We start from the raw sequence: 17,757 nt of genomic DNA, 5'->3' as shown, positions 1-17,757 counted from the left end.
TCTCCTTCCAGTTGTGTCTATGCAGCCCTGAGAAGGTGCGGTTCATGCTGAGCCAGTGTCTATCCTAGTGGTGTGGGGACATGGAGGAATGACTTGTGCAGCAAGTATGGACTTCCTTGGGGAGCTGTTTGGACTCCTGCAGTGTTTGCTGAAATATCATAGCTAGACAGCGACTAGTGCCTGAGCCAGATAGTTTAAAGGTTGCCCTGAAGGCTCTACAGAAATGGTGATTTTTGCTTAGGCAGAGTAGGCACAATCCTATTAATGCTTTATTCCAACCATTTTTCTTCTCAATCCTCCACCTTTTCAGGAACATGAACCTTCTTCTTTTTTGACAGCTGCATTTAATAAAAACCACATGAATAAAAAATGTGTTTTCCAGTAACCCTTAGCTGGCACTACTCAACAGGGAGAGCTTAAACTTCCCTAGAAACTGTTCAGATACGCTTTCAGACCCTTCTCTTCAGGCAGGTATCTCTGAAGTACTCATGACTCTCCATGCTGCAGAGATGCACAGAGTAATGTATAAGTAATAATCACATGTCTAAGCAATAAGAGTAGCAAAACCATCAAAGCCTTGATGTACATTCCAGTCCAGAAGTTTTTAACTGGGCCAGTAGTTCCAGCTGCAGAGGATAATCCTGCAGCAGCAGGTTGTTTGTACCCACCCTCTGTGAATGGGCCTTCAAGGTCCAAGGATCAAGAACAAAATCTAGCACCAAGCATGGGCCAAGCTGTGTTCCAAAACCGAAGAACTATTTTTTCCTAACTGAACCCATGACCACAACAGGTTCTTGGAGAGCCTACATTTTAGCCCTGGTCCTGTTTGCTCTGCCTGGCTTAGTGTTGTTGGTTCTGGGTTGTTGGTTCTGGGTTGAGACCCTCACCCTGGTGTCTTTTCAAAGCCTTTTGAGATAACCTTATCATGGTAGGTTTACCTGGTGTAGAAGTGTGAAAGGACCTATTTTTCAGTTAGCAGCTCCAGAAGTAGGACTTACTCTGGGCTACCCATTGGTTATCTTGGTCCTTTTGCCATCTAGACCAGTTGCACCAGGTCTTGCATTGAAAGATGTCAGACTCCCGATACTGCTGAAAACAGGAGAGCTCTGGTTGTTTGCCTTCTTCAGAGATCATGTCAGTGCTGTTGTGTTTCCTTTACTCCTTTTTGGTCAAATGGGGACAGAACTTCCCCATAAGAGTGTTTGAAGTGTGATTAGGTAGAGTTCAAAGTATTTGCAATGAAGAAAAAACCCAAATTCTACTCTTGGTGTAATTGTAAAATGCTGTTAAAACTGACCCAAGCAGCACTATTTAAAGTATATCAGGGGTTGCTGAAATGTGATTGACAGTTCATGGAGGATTAGGGGATGCAGTATTTTAAAATGCAAGATGGTGGTGGAGCTTTCTGTTTGTTGATAGCAAAGTGAAAATTATGCCATCTTGTAAGCAGTAGACGATAATTTCATGGTAGCAGTTGTTCTTTGTGGCTTATTGGCTGAAAGCCATGTATGGTATCGGGGCAAGGAGCTCAAATGCTCCTTCCTTAGAAGAGAGCAACGGTCTCTCTACTGCACATGATGAACAGTAGCTCACTCACTGAGTCCTCACTGGTTCTGTTGGATGAGGCAGGGTGCAAGAGAGCATAACTAGTAAAAGACCATTGCTTTTTAAACACTCTTTGTGAGGTTGTGCAGAAAAACCTACAGATTTACTACAGTACATCTCCAGGTGCCTTCCATTCAATCTCCTTGCACTCAAACTCCTCTCCACAACTCTGCAAATCAAGGTGGTCATTGCCATTCTCCAAAGTGGAGACAAGCCACTAGAGTGCCCTGTTGCACAGATTTAAATGACTGAAGAATTCACCTGAGAGAAGAATCAGGTCCACCTACTTGCAGTAGATGTCAGTTACTGTAACAGAAGCCAAGTGCTCTTTCTTTTCCTTATACAGCATTTGTCTTAGTACAAGGCATTTTGTTTCAGTGGAGCTCTTGATCTGACTAAAGGGCAATATGTGATTTATTCATTCTTATAAATTAATCTGAATTTAACACAGCTGTTCATTGAGGAAAAATGTTACCCTGTGCCTTCAAAAAGAATGCATTCTGTTTTAACTAAGTTAAAAATATTTAGCCTGTCTGTGAATAGACCATTATGATAAAGAAAGAGTTACTCATTACCATAAAATGTCATTATTTGCTTATTATAGAGAGGCTTTGAATGTTTGGAAATGTTATGAATCAGCGTTAGGGTTGATAATCAAATCAAAGAAATAGTCCTCTTAGTGCTTTCAAACAACTCTGCCCATATCAATTCATTTAGCAGTAACCACAAGAACAAACTGCAGCATACTTAATTTCTTTAATAAAAAAGAAATCCAGAACTGCAGTAACGAGTCTTTAAAAAAAAAAAAAAATGGTTTCTCCCTATCATTTACTCTAGCCTCTGTGAAACATAAAACTGAAATGTATTCCCTTACCTGAGCTGTGTTTTCCTCTAATCTATTAGGCAAGCATGCCGTTTTATTTCTGAGTGCATGAGTACTGGCACAGAGAGGGAAAAGGAGCACTGAATTATTTAAAAACCACACACAGAGATTCAAATAGTTCTTTGTTTGTTTGTTTTTAAATACTGTGCAACAAAAGTTTGTCATCTTCAGTTTTGCCTTCTAGAACTTGACATGCTTTTCAGTCTTTTGTATGTCTGATTATTTATAGTTTCAAACAATAGATTCAGTTCACAGATTTAATTTTGTAAGAGTTCTCAAATGGAAACTTTAGAAAATCGTGGCTCAAGGTATTCATCTGCTAGGGAAAGGTGTTTAAAAAAGAGGTGAAAATCAATGAATCAAAATAAGGAGACAATACTTGAAAAAATAATTTTGTTTGTTGAATTATTTTGAAGTGTGACCTTTTTTTGGACTAAACCCAAAGTTTATAGTCAATTTATTCAGGTTTTAATTGCACTGATGTGAACAGAACTATACTAATTAATTTAGTATTATCTCGATGGATTATGTGTAAATGAGTTTTCATACTTTTATAAATCTACAAGTTGTCCAGGGAAATTTCTCTCAAGCTGAAAACCTATTTCCAAGGGTAGATATTTATATAAAAGCCCCCATAAAAGGTTGTGGAAAAACTACAAGGCATTTGCTACATTCCTGTTTTGAGAGGGGCTATGCCCAGCATACCAGAGAGACAGCCCAAGTAGCATCACTCCATTAATATTCCTGTATCTGACATTTAATTTTGCACTGAATTTTATCAGCGAAGTAAAAAGTCTTCCCAGACCACAAGGATTTTTAGTATGAATGTTCTCTCTATATATGTATGTATGTTTATATATAAATACAAAAACTTTTACTGTGCATTGATCCTGAGGAGGATATTTCTTAAGCATTGGTTTTGAAAAGCAGTTTAAGCTGAAATCTCTGTTTCTGATTTGGAGTAGTATGTGCCATTTATACAAAGCCTTTATCAGTTGCTTTGGGCTTTTCACATAATTTTAGTAGATCCACTGTTCTTATTCCTAAGACTTACTCTGAGGGGAAAATGTGCTCTCTACCAAAAGCACCAAGGATTAATATGTGTTTTGCTAATGTGTCAGAGAGAGGAGAAAGAGTAATCAGCTTCCCACAACACCTCTCTGAGTTAGTACTGGGCTACCTTAAGAGACATCTTGGGATTATGGCCATGGTTTCTCAAGCAATGCTGTCTCTGTGGCCAGAGGAACTGAGGACTCTCCAGGACTACCGATCAGCCTGCACTGGCAGAATTATCATTTTTAATAAGCATGTTCATGTGATTAATTTATAAATCTGAACAGGGCTGTGCTTTGGCAGTGGAACAGGCAATCTGTTCTGGGAGAAGCCTGGATTCTTGGGGACGTGAATCAGCTAGAAGAAGGAATGTGGGAAAGTTAATTTGCGTGAGCTTTATGGGCCTTATCTGCAATAGGCACCCACCTGCCTCTGCTTCTAGGCAAGGCATGATAAGAGCTGAGTTCACAGCTATCCAACAGGGAGGACAGTGGGAATCAGCTGCCCTCGCTTTGAGAGGAAGACAGCTTTGCTTTCACTTTCCAAGTCTGGTTTGTTATATAGGCAAAGGGGTTTCTTGCAGAGGCAAAAATACTTCAGTGTACCTAATCAATATATTGGATACCAAAATGAATACACAGTAGTTCCTGCTAGGGTTTCTGAATCTGGTAAGCAAGAGCACTTCACTTGCAACATGCCTATGAAGCCCTTCTTTAATAACCAGGCCATCCAGGTAGACAGTGACACATTGGGAGATTTTTAGCTGGGTATCTATGCAACTGTACTGGCAGCAATTCAGTCACAAGAAATGCAGTATATCCCAAGAGATTAAATTGTCAAGAGTCCCAGGAAATAAAACTGTTGAGGATCTCAGTGTCAATAAAGACCAGTCTTTATTGTTTTGTTTGGCTATGCAGCACTGATTCATTTCTGCCCCATCCAAAAGGATGGTAAACAATTCTGGTTCAGTCCAGGAGTTAGGATGTACATAACCACAACTGCTAAAATGTAGTTTCTTTCTCTTACTGGCTTAGTGAGAATAGAGGCCCTATTGTCCTGGGAAAACCATGATTGGTAATTATCAAAGAGGGTCCTAATGTCACACCATTATCACAATAATTATACACCAGAACACCGTGGGAATTCATGCAGGAAGTAAACCACGCTTGGAAACCTGCTCTGTCACGTAAAACCTGAGAGGAAAATTCCTGCCTAAGACAAACAAACACACAGGCACAGGGCAGGACAATACACCTACACTCCAGGCAATTGATAGACTAAAACTACAGAGATAATGCACAACTTGTACTTCTGAGACAGAACCATCGTTGGATAGGGGAAACAGCACTGAACCTCTGGGCATCTGGTGGGTGCCCCAAGCGTTTCTCCAGCTGTCTTTTTACCCTGCCACTTGCAGCTCAACTTCAGTTAATGAGAGGGAGGGATGGACCAGGAGAGACAAATCTGAGGTACCATCAAGCGCTGCTGCCTGCTTTTGCTGTCTGTTTTGGACATCATTCTAATTATGGTCTTATGACAAACTTTGGTTAAGAGCTTATTTTCAAACACTGTATTACTCCTACAAAACATTACTCTTTATAGCAACAGGTGAAATATCAGACTAATGAAGTACTTTAGTAAATATTTTATTCTTGTACCAGAAGAATTATGTGGATCTGGAAAAATTACATTTCCTATATAGCCAAGTAACTGAAAAATGGTGATAGCAGGATGAAACTCATTAACCTAGGGTCTGGGAAATGTCAGTCTGACAACTGAGGAGGAGAGGGGGGAAGGTGCCTGTGCTTTTCATGTTTAAATATGACTCAGGCTGAGAAACTCTGTGCAGATCCCTACCAGAGTGATTTATTCTCATGCTTTGAAATGTCCTATGGATTCTATTAAGTTTATCTTTACCATTAGAGGAATGATGGACCACTGTAAGACTAAAGAGCTCACTAAAGGTTTTGTTTCTGTTGTGAAGTGTAAGCAGGCATGCTTTTAATAGTTTTAAATCTGTGGGCAGAGCTTATCAATACACACACACTCTTGGGAAAGCCATTCACTCTCCTTTTCATCTGGGGGCTGTTAGTTTCTCTTTTTATGGTAGTGTTTATATCTCTTCTTAGTTGCCAGTGCTCTTCCACATCTTCCCTGAAATTAGTTAACCTGTAGAAAATGCTCTATAAAATCTTCAGAGCTCACCATGGTCTGTAAGAAACCTTAATTCCTTAGATATTTCTCTACTTGGATGTACTTTGCAGAGTAGAGTATCGTTCCTTTTGATGAAAGTAGGAACTAATGTCACAAACAGGTCTCCGGCTGGGTGAGACTGACGACTGTAACTTACGTATATTTTCTGTTTTCTGAAGGTTTTGAGATGAGATGATTTGAAGGCTCTTAATGAAGTACTCTGCCAACAAGGGCAGCTTAACATACCAAAGCATTGAATCAAAACATCTTGTTCATGCCTTGATTGGAAGGAAACTATTCACACGTCGGTTATTTGGGAGTAGCTGCTCCTTGAGCTCTGCTGTGCTAGAAGCCCCTGCTTTTGGCTGCAAAGTCTGAGCTGCATTCATCACAGTACAAGAATGCAGCCCAGTGACAGAGTGCAGCCAGGGGGCATTACCAAACCAAATGCAAAACAAAGTCGGGAGTAGTGCTTAAACACAGGCAGAGCTGGTTCTGATAGCGTCCTGCAGATAATAAGGCCTGTTAAACCCCTTCAGCAGCAAAATCATTATCTTCATTCCACACACTAGTCCTTTGTCTTCATCCCACAGAAACAGTTAGGGAGACAAGAATTTCAGGGCTTGGTGGGGAGGGTCCTACTCTCGGCACAGGGCAGAGGCAAAACACGAAAGTGAGGATGCTGTGCCTCACTTTGTCACGTTTTCTGAGGCAGAACGGCTGCTTTTTCCGCTGTTCAGAGCTGACAAGCTGGTTCGTCTAGGTGGAGCTGCCGGCTGCCCCTGCTGTCTCCCTGGCAATGGTTCAAGTGAAGTAACATTACATTCCTGAGAATGGAGGGCTGGGAGAGGCAGCTTCCTCCGTGACATTGTGCCCGCATCTCCCCACTGCCATGTGTCCTGCCTGGGTAGAGTGACAGCCGCTGCATTCCCGCTGCAGTCCTGCCGTGCCCCGGAGCGCTGCCCAGCAGTTGTTGTAACTCAGTCTGTGGGATCTTGCAGGACAATGGAATGAATCCAGGTCTCTGGAATGTGCTGTAGAATATAAACCTCTTGATTCTTTTTCTGGTGGTTTTCCATAGTTTAGCTGGAACTGTTTACTGGGAATGCCATGGGCCTGCTGGAGCTCATGGTCAAGCCTACACAGACTCTGCAAGAGTCTGTGCCATGAGCTGTGCTTTAAACCTTGTGGTGGCTTCCTTAGGGAAAGCAGTGTATGCAGTAAAGAGTTAATTTGCAGACACTTTCAGATTCTTGTCTCTGCCATCTGATGCTTGCAGGATCGTTTTCCTCCAGCATTGCTTGCTTGGAAGGACATGACTCCACCAAAGTGCTGAGGAGGATTTGGATGGTAGAGATGATTGCCCTGAACTGCCATAGGCAAGCCCCTCTCATTGAGCAGCCCTGTTACACTCACATTTTCCTGGTTGTTCTTGTTCATGGTCCTTAAACTTGGCGTTTATATTTAAGGAAATTCACGGTGAAATGCAGGGTATGGTATTAGAGCAGATACTCTGACATGTAGCCTCCAGACAGGAGTTCTGGACAAAAAAACCTGCAATGGTTTCTTTCTATTTAACAACAGACCTTGAAGCATTACAGTATTGCTTTTGGTCCCTTTTAATGTAGCATTAGGTCACCACTTCCATTTGTAACTCGAGCTTGAGAGAAAAAGCTCTGGGGGAAACAAAGAGAAATAGTGAAACATTACAGGCTGCTGCTGATACTGGATAACTATTTTTGTGCTCCTACATACCATTTGCACAACATTTTTAGCACAGGGATTGGCAAATTCTGTCTTGTCAAGCCAATTGAAGCAGTTAGCAGAACACAAAGATCTGCTTGTGGATTCAGAGATCTTTAGCACAGCTGATTTTGGAAAGTGGTGAAAATAGTTCTTTTGAGTGCCAAAAATTCATGTTTGTGTCAAGAAAATGGTAGCTGAGATGAAAAAGGTGGTCCTCTTGCTGTCGTCACTCTGTGAGAGCTTTAAAAATACATAATTTTGGCCATTTCTCAGTCATTTTTTGCAAAAAAAAAAAAAAAAAAAACCAAACCAAGAATGCAATAGCTGTTTGATGACATCACCTAGCTGAAGTGACATTTTAATTAGCTGGTTGATCTACATTTATTCATCAGTCTCTGGTCTTCTTGGGATATCCTGGGAAAACCAATGGTCTTCCTGCAAGGTGCATTAATTTAAGAGGTCAGCAAAATAATGGAGATGGTAGAAAGGGTGTAAAAAAGAAGACATGGAAAGTGATGCACTGAGGCTGCCACAGGAAAAGTGTTTGAATGCCTAGCTTTTTGCCCATAGCCCTGAAGTGAAAAATTTCTTAGTAAACTAAAGTCAGGTGAACTTACCTATCTGAAAAAAAAAGTGCTCTTGAGAGGCCAAGTTGAATGCCAAGCGTGTGCATAGTGTTCCTGTTATCAAGTGCTTTCCTGAACTGGAACCTATGATTTTAAATATTCTAACTATTCTAAGTATTCCCTGTTTCAAATATAAGAATTAATCAGAAGGGGTTGTGGGGCTTTGCAGCAGCACTGCTCAGGCAGTTGTGAGAGCTCTGAGGGAAGAAAAGGAATGCCAGTAATTACAATACCTGCAGAGAGGGAGAACAAGCTTTGGGAGACAAAATCAGGCATTTTGAGAAAAGATTTGAATTTTAAAAATAGGAGGAATTCTGGAGTAAAGTATTAGCAGTGACTAGTCATGTGTGCCTGAGAAGTAACAGACACCTGACATGGCACCTGAAGGCATGGAGGTGGACAGATTGGCAGGTACAGGGACTGACAGTTGCAGGAAAAGAGCTGACAGGAGCCAGCTGAAACTGTCCCTAACAACGGGGATGCACAGCCCTATTTATTCACACGAGGAAGTGCTGAGAAAACTGCTGACCTACATGTATGAATTTATTGCTGAGTCAAGCAGAGTGCCAACAATGACAATGATATTAACTTACTACTGTTGTTGTTTGTCTTGCAGTTATTCACTCCTCCTTCTTACTGATAATACAAACCATGTTATGTATTCAGAGTGTGCTTTGTATTGTCAGAAATGACCTGATAAAAAGATGTCCCAGCCTCATCCACGTCAAGGCACGAGTCTTCTAACTGGATGTGGACTCAATGCTATTCATTTCCACAGTACTACACAAATAGAACTGTTTGTTTCTTATCATAGCTAAGTAGAGGTAACCACCAAACAACAAAATAACAAAATCCTAAGAAACAAAAGGCACAGGTTGTGACCTTCATTTATGAATAAATAATTATAAGTTACCAAGCAAAGCATATGAGCTTTCAGCCAGGAAGAAATGTTTACCACAGATCAGGTTTCTGTCTGTTAAGATAAACTGTTTGTTGAAGTTAGATGATTTATGCCAGTTAGCACATGGAAAGAAGGAACTTCTCCTGGTGAAGATATTACTGGAGGATGATCAATTTTTACCCTGCATCTTTGTAAGAAGTAAGTGCATTGCCACTTGTCAGTTTTAACTGATCTACATTAAAATTCCAGGGACAACAACACAACAGCATTTTAGTTCTCTCTGACAAAAAAAAACAAACATCAGAAAAACACCAATTAACAAGAACAAAACAAAACCCCAAAAGTAACCAACCATCCAAACACAAAACCACAGACCAAATTTAAATAAAATAGGACAAAGCAAAGGAACTTACAGCAGGAAAGATAATGCCTAAGAAGATGATGCAAGGAAAAGTTATATGCAGATTGATTATACTCACTACATTCATATGCAAATAAAACTCTAGCATAAAATCTTAAAAAAAAAGAAAGCCCACATCTAAGAATTGCAGTGAAAGGGGTGTAATTTGTAAGCAAACATGTAGGATGAACAGCAAAGGACATTTTGGTTTTCTAACAAGATTTCTGATATTCTTATTTGCTGTTTTATTTGATTTTAAAGTATACAGATTATGGTAATTTTATATGCCAATGTCCCAATTAAAGCCAGATTTCTCTTCAGTTTAAACAATACATTCAAGCACAATTGACTTGAATTCAATGACATAGTCATAAATGAAATTGATGATAATGTCTCAAATGTGGTTTTGGAGACAGTTACCCACCAAATATGAATTACCAGAAAAATAACCTGGTTTTACATTTTTGTGGTTTTACCCCAAACAATCCAGATGGGTTGCTGGATTAAAGATAAATTTGGTTTTGTTTAAATTGCATTTTAAAAAAGCAAATACACTTTTTAGTCATATGATATGAAAGTATTCCAGCCTATATAACTCCTACTGTCTAGTTTCAAAAATTCCCTTGTTCTGGAGTCAGTTCAGTGGCTATTAGAAGTGGCGACTGATGTAAATTCCATCTTGTTTATGAAAACATTTTGAACAAAGCTTTAATTGTCCAGGGTTTATAAAAAAAGTTAAAACCTATAAAATGTTGGCATCACTAGCATTTGGGGCATGGGAATGACATGCATATAAATCATAGCTTACTGGCACAGTCCTTTATACACAGAAGGCTTTGCTGAAAAAGGAATTCATCTGTGTACTGTAATTCCCCTCTTTTATTGATTTTTGGTGGTGGTGGTGGTAAGTATTCTGAACTGGGGAAAAATCTGAAGCAAATCTTAGTCTACAGTGGGAATCTGGGGCACAAGAAGTCTTTTATGACATGGTTTAGCTATGCTAGAGGTGCAGGCAGAGTTCAGGAAAATCAAGGTGGATGGAAAGGTCTCCGTGTGAAGCTTTGTGAAGGAAGGTCTCTTGTGTAGCTAATGTCCCTCCACGCAATCTCAGCCACAATTTGATTAGCCCTGGGGACAGTAATTTGTTGCTCCATTTTGTAGGGAAGAGTCCTAGTTACTATTTAGGAGAGGTAACAGTTTACTAATGACTTTCACAGGCAGACTCTCTCCCATCCTCCCCATGCTGACAGATTTTCCTCTTAACAGCAAGGGATTTTTCTGGCAACATTTTGGCAAATCTGCTCTAGAAAAGACAAGGAGAACAATCACCTGCTAATACTTGCCAAGCATCTGAAATCTCCCTGTGCCTCATACAGCACTGCTGGTGAAAAGTAAGAAACTTCTCTCTTGGTCCAGGCTTAGATGAGATGTCAGCTAGGCCAGGTCCTTCTCTACATCCATGCTGAACAAGAATCAGTAGTGTCATATGTTGCCTTAAAATGGCATCCTAATGGGAAAGAAGAGTTCAGGTCTCACTGCAGGAAGTGATCTAATTCTCTTGGAATTTAGGAGTAGTGAAGTCCTAGCAATAGGAAGATTTTGAAGGTGTTGGTCACCTAATCATTGTAAGAATCCTTTGTTTAAAACATCTGGGTTAAAAGTTTCATCTGTTAGAAGCTGTAGAACAGTTGCAGTACCCTAGACTCAAAGAATACACCTCACTGGGTGGTGGAAAACCAACAGTACAAACTATAGAGGACTTTTCAAATCCCGAGAATGGAGCACACCAACCTTGCACTTCTCCAGTTCCAGACAACTAAGATGTCAATGAAGTTACAGCTGAGTAAAACAGGAGAAGCAGTAGTGACACAGCCCAAGATAATGCTTTCCTTTTCCAGTAGCAAACCTAGTGGCAGCCATCAGGCATCAATGCTGTAATTAGCCTTAAAGTGCTGCACAGAAGAGCTAAGCTCTGGCAATCCAGTGTTCTGTTAAATCATTCTACTGGGCCACAAGGCACGTGGGTGGGATTCTCCCAGCTGAAAAATACAGCAATGACATGAGACTAAATCTGTATTATTTCTTGGAAGTTTAGTAATAGCCATAAAATTCACTGTTGGCACCTGCATCTTTAGAAGCACTAAGCAAATTAAACAATCAAGCCTCAGTCCTGCAGCTCTTTTTCTCATATGATGCTTATTAAGATACATGCGGTGAAGACCTTCATGAATGAATCCCAGAATTTTCAAGCAGAAATGCATAGAATTAGGTTCATAAATCCACATCTAATCTTTTTAACAAGGTTATGATCAATTTCCATTCTTGAACTCCTGAAAACTACAAATGGTAAAGATTTTTTGGAAAAAAAACATTCAATTTATGCAGGTTTTTCATCTGCATTACACTCTGCATTAAGACCATGTTCTAGAACTGGCTATCATAAACATCGGGACTAGTCCTGTGAAGGCTGAAGGAGGCATGGCCTGGCAGCTCTGATGTGTTCTGAGTTGATCCTAGTTCTCTGAAGCTAAGATACCACAGGAGAGATTCTTAAACTGATCTACATGTCGCTAATGAAAATGCCTTCCATTCTGTCAAGTTTGGAAGCTTGGCTCACAGCCTGACATGAGATATTCCCACTGGAAGCACACTATTTCCATTCATCTTAACAAAGTGATCCATCATTGGTCACGTGGCATAATTCTTTCAAAACCCTGCCTGCACTAAATAATTTCATCTTCAAAAAATTCAAAGAGGAAATACGCATAGGAGATGAGAAACCTGTGAAGGAAGGCTACAAAATCGCAGTCATTTTAACAAGAGCCTGGCAAATCGTGTAAGTTTGAGTGACTTTGTTCACACACAAGTTGTGCCAGTTTGTCTGCACACACAGCGTGTAATATCCACATCCAGAAATGTTGTGTTCCAGCCCAAGGACTTTTCATTTAAAGTAGACAATGAATGAATTGCACAGTTCTGTGTGTGGTTGTCTTCTCTAGTGTTTGTGCATGTTTAAGCCAGAGGATCTCTTTAGGAGAGGCAAAACTATGAATAGCAATGGCAGTTGCAGAACTGGGTGTGAGCTGGCTAGACAGCCTGATGGGTTGGAAAAAAAATGGATCATGGAAACAGGAAACAGACATAGTTATCAGGACAAGGGCTTGCGCACATGTTAGAATAGTCTGTGCATCAGGAAATGTCTACTTCAGCCACACTGTCCTCTACTGGCTAAGCCTGGATCTCTGAAGACAATGTCTTCATGCTCCTTTCATTCTTATGTGCCCATTTTAAGGCAATTAATCTCTCTTAATACTTTTATAAACCAAGAAAGCAAAGTCTTTATGACTATCAAAGCTTCATAGTGTTTATTCTCTTGCTCTTGTCTTGACCTCTGTCAGAAGCAAGATGGGGAATTTCAGTTTATTGACAATTAGTGAACTTTTAATTAGTGATTTTGATATTTAAAAAATAGATAAAAACACCTCATTTCACCTTGTTACACTTCTCCTCTCTTTCTGGTGTCCAATCACCTCATTGTGGGATTACGCTCAGTCCCTTCAAGGAGGTGAGGGCTGCTGCAGGAGGCAAGAGGCAGCAGATGGTCATTGCTTTTCTTTTTCCCCTCTTTGCTTCATGCTCCATTGCCTCAAGGTGGATTCCTTCACCAGCTCCCTATCCATCAGAGTTAAGTTTCCTCCTCTCTGCCCTTGTTCGGGTAACTTTTCTTCCTCTGGCTCCTGTTTAGGATCCTATTTTGCTGCAGCATTTCTTTTGCTCTGGTCTGGTATCTCTTCTTTCTTGCCCTGGTATGGTCTTCTCTGTCTTCTCCTCTAGTGGTATAGTTTCTCTTTCTCAATGTTTACCACTCTTTCTTAAATATTTATTCACAGAAGTTCCAGAAACTGCTCCAACTGGTTCAGCATTGCAGATAGAGCAGGTTGCAGGCAGTTTCACTGGGCACAGTATAGTCCATGATCTCCTACCACAGAGAGCACCTCGCAGCCACATGCTGCCAAAATCTTAGCAATTCTGCCCAATACACACCTCAAGCCACCCTTGGCAATCAAAACCCAAGTCTGGCCAACTTCTAGTTCTTTCTCCAATTTGAGATTTTTTTCCTTCACAAAAGACTTTTCTTTCTGGATTCAAGTATTTCTGGTATCTTTGGAAAGATCAGACTGATGAGATCTGAGATAAGGAATCTAAATGAAAGCATGCCTTTCTACAGCCAGCCAGTGCATGGCTTCAGTGCATGCTGTTCTGGAGGGCTTCAGCTTGCAAGATGACTGCTCTGTGTGACTCCTGCAGACACCATCAACTTCTACACTACTTTCAGGTTCTGGACACCAGTTGAGACCAGCTGAGCCTCCAGGAGATGCTGATGCTGATGTGGATGCAGAGGATGAAGATTCTGTGAGTTTTCTCAGAAATGCTTTGTTTTGTGGCATGGGAGTTTGGCATTTACCTTGTTAAAAAGGGATCTTCAATATTTTGTTTATAGCTAGGTCTTGCTGGTGATTTTTCTCCCCATTAAAAATGTTGCATTTCTGCTTGGAATTCTCCTGCCAGCTTAAAAACCAGAATGATGCTTCAATGTAAAGTGATCTGTTGTTTGCCATGTTTCACCAGTTTAATAACAAGACTTAGCGAACAGTTGTGTGGTTGTTGTGACTACAGTAACTTTTCTTCAAAGATTTTGTTGGTTGAGGTTCCCTATCATTTGACTCCACAAGGAAGCAAGCCAGCTGCTTGTCAGCAGAAATTCCTGCTGGGACTCTTCTATGGCTTGCTTGATTATAGATGGCAATGAAGTTTGAAGTTGCAGGACATAAAAGTTAAGTGTGCAAATAAAGCAAGGGAGAGAATTTTTATTGCCCTTTTCAATTATTATTAATTAATCTGTTAGTCTTTTCAGTCTGTTCAGGTGTAGATGAATACAACACAATTAAAACCAAAATCAGGATATTACTGATTTATCTTTCAGAAGTCTGTCCCTTGCATTCTTAACATCCTTAAATGAGAATTGTGTTTGTTCTTGACCTAAGGAAAGAGTTATTGATTATTCTACATCCATCATTACTAATGAAGGAGACCATGCCTAAGTGGAAAAACTGTCCTAAAAAAATGGGTCACTGTTTAATGGTGGATGTTCCTTTCCCACTACTTATTTCTTTTCCACAGGTTAATGAAGTAGCAGTAGATGACATCCGTCCAAGGCCACAAGGATCCTCTCCAGTTTATGAATGTTCCATAGAAGAAGACTATTTAAAGGCAAGACACTGAGTTTTCATGCAGGCATGACTTTACCAAGTTGATTCAAGAGACTTAAGCTCCTACAGCTAGCTGAGACTCATACGTCATGTAACAGGATGTCATTCCAGTCATATTGTCTTCCTTGTCCCCACCAAAAGCAGGGCCATGTTTATAAATGGTTTTGTATTCTACTGGACTTGTTGTTGGGCATGTTCTCTTTTCTTGGCAAAAAACATATTTGTCTTCATTCCTTAAGAAATGTGTGGCACTGTCAAGAAATCACAGTCCTTTTTCTATTAAATATTCTAGCTGTCTTGAATAGCACTAACACATATTTCTAAATTACCTGTTCTTCTTGGTAATTCAAAGTTAGAGACTTGATTTGTACGTAAGATAGATAGGCAACAGTTTGAAATTCATGTTGAAGTCAAATAAAATATGTATGTTCACAAAGATGAAAGCATGAGAAATGTCCTACATGAGTAACATTCAGAAATGCTCTCAATGTCTTAAAACAATTGATCTTTGGCATTTATTTCAGACCCATTTTGGTAAACGAAGGGGGCCTTGGCATTTAATTTGCTGCTGGGAGCAATATAGTTAAATCATTCACATTGTACAATGCACTTGGTGATCTCAATTTTGCACTGTTGCAATTAAAGTCAGCCTCAGTTCTTACTCTAAACCAGAGATTTTAGCTAATGTAGGACTTTTATTGTAATTTACAACAGCATGACTTCTGAACACTAAATAATTGCAAATTTTTTTCAGCTTCAAGAAGAAAACAAAAGATATTCTACAGGCAAATCAAAACAGAGTAATCCACAGGTCAGTCTAAAAGCACTCTGTAATGTAAGCATGTGGCTTGCATAATAATAAAGTCTATTACAACATACAGATGTGGACGGATGTTCAGAAGGAAGGACAAATGGACAAAGAATCACTTTAGACTTGTTTTGACTAAGAGCTTCGCAAACTTGCCTAGCTGTGGCACAGACATGAACGCTTACTTGTTCTGTTTGGGGTCCTTCTGCAATTCTTTTTAGCATTCTTCAGCCTTCTCTGAGTACAATATAGCATTAGCCCTAAATCTGACTTTTCTAGCCAACTGACTCTGACTCAGGTGCTTAACATCACAGAAAACACAAACGTTCAGCCCTAAAAGATTCCATATGTTCCATGTTTTAAAATTATAATCTCTTTTCCCTGTGGCCCTGATCTAGCATATGCTTAATTCTAATGTAGAACAGATTCAAACTCACACTAAACAAGTAGATTCTCTATTATAATCTTTCTTGAGCTACTGAAAATATACCTGTGAAGACATAAATTTATTATTGTAGAATAATGTAGAACAGTTTGATAGAAATGAATAAAAATTATAAATTCACATCTTTTTCTCTATCTAGGAGATAATGGAAGTGACCCTGAAAACAGAAGTGGAAGCTGGTGCTAGTGGTTTTAGTGTGATGGGTGGAGGAAATGAAGGAATATTTATTAAAAAAGTACTTAAGGAGTCTCCTGCTTCAAAAATATTTAGTCTGAGAGAAGGTAAAGCCTGATTTCCTGTGGGGTTTTTTTTGTTTGTTTGTTTTTTAAACAAAACTTAAAATAATTAGGTATGTAGCTGTGCATACATATAGCAGATCTGTCATCTCTTTAGGTAACAGAAATAGTAGATCCCCAACCAACTAATATTATGTGTGAACTTAAGCTTTACATATTAATAGCTTCAAAGAGCAGTTTCATAAACAATAATGAAATGTGATTTGTTTTTTAATACTATTAAAAAAGTTATATAATTTTCAGTGAAACAGTGCTGAGAAAAGAAAATCTCAGCTCATAAAACTAATGAACAGGCCGTTGATTCTTTCTCAAAATAGTATGCCACAGAAATGCAATAAATAACGATTTAAGCAAAACTCTAAAGTCTAAATGCTGAAAAAATCAAGAAAATATTTTTTCACTGTTACGATGGTCATACACTGGAACAGCATTTCCAGAGAGGTTGAGAAGTCGCCATCCTTAGAAGTGTTCAAAACCCAGCTACACATAGGCCTGAATAAGTGGCTGTAGCTGCCCCTTTTCTGAGCATAGCAGTTCAACCAGATGATCTCCGGATTTAATGTTAATTATTCTATGATTCTATTACGTTAACATAATTTCATATTTTAAATAAAGAGGATGTGATTTTTTAAAATTTATTATTGTGGTGGTTGTGGGCACTAATTCAACAGAATTTAAAAAACTGTAAGAAAACCCAAACTAATTAAAAATATATCTGATTCCATTTTTCAGGTGATCAGCTTCTAAGTGCTACAATATTTTTTGATAATATAAAATACGAAGATGCACTCAAGATTCTCCAATATTCCGAGCCATACAGAGTCCAATTCAGCCTCAAAAGAAAAATTGCTGGTAAAGAAGAGTCAGAACACATTCAGTCTACAGCCCAGTACAAAAAGGAAAGAACAAGCCAGGTAGATATTTCATTAGTTTACAAAGTTTGGATAACGCTGTAGAAATGTGCAGTGTCGAAACGGACCAGAAAATACATTGTTATGTCTTCTTAATCTTGGGTTTGTGTTTAAATTTACTAGCCAGAATGTCCATGAGAAGAAAGAAATCACATAAAGTATTTGCAGCTTTTTAAATATCTTGAGAAAGACTGTAGATTTTTGGATAAAGCCATAATCTTGTGCTAGGGTAGAAAATAATTATCTAGTGATTCAGCATTATTTTTGGTTTAAAATGTGCACTGGTAGAACAGGCTCAAATAAGCCCTGTAATATTTATATTCAACATTTTCCAAAATGTAAAATACTAGTAAACATTTTTTCTGAAAAGCTTATCAATTAAATCATCTCTTAAAGTATAATCATCAGTATCTCCATAGACATGATCTGCTCATAAGTATACATCACATTTAAAATTCTTTTTCTCTTCATAAGTATTATCCATATATGTGTACAGACAGAGAGAGAAAGATTTATAGAAATCTCTGTTTACTGCAATGCCTTGCAAAGAATGTAAACCTTCAGAAAACCACACATTACTGTCATATTAATTTATTAGATTTATGTAATTTCTGCTAGAT

At 39.1% G+C, this 17,757-nt stretch overlaps 1 protein-coding gene across 1 annotated transcript in view; it reads left to right on the top strand.

Moving 5' to 3' along the window:
- Nucleotides 1-17,757, top strand: part of AHNAK2 (AHNAK nucleoprotein 2) — a 119,201-nt gene that overhangs the window by 80,831 nt on the left and 20,613 nt on the right. The window contains exons 3-7 of the mRNA XM_054400668.1: nt 13,716-13,820; nt 14,589-14,678; nt 15,432-15,488; nt 16,070-16,211; nt 16,959-17,140. Coding sequence (XP_054256643.1) covers nt 13,716-13,820; nt 14,589-14,678; nt 15,432-15,488; nt 16,070-16,211; nt 16,959-17,140 — 576 coding nt within the window. The remainder of the gene's footprint in view (nt 1-13,715; nt 13,821-14,588; nt 14,679-15,431; nt 15,489-16,069; nt 16,212-16,958; nt 17,141-17,757) is intronic.

This window comes from Indicator indicator, chromosome 4 (assembly GCF_027791375.1).
Source record: "Indicator indicator isolate 239-I01 chromosome 4, UM_Iind_1.1, whole genome shotgun sequence".
NCBI lineage: Eukaryota > Metazoa > Chordata > Aves > Piciformes > Indicatoridae > Indicator > Indicator indicator.
This window is presented reverse-complemented; position numbering and strand designations above follow the sequence as displayed.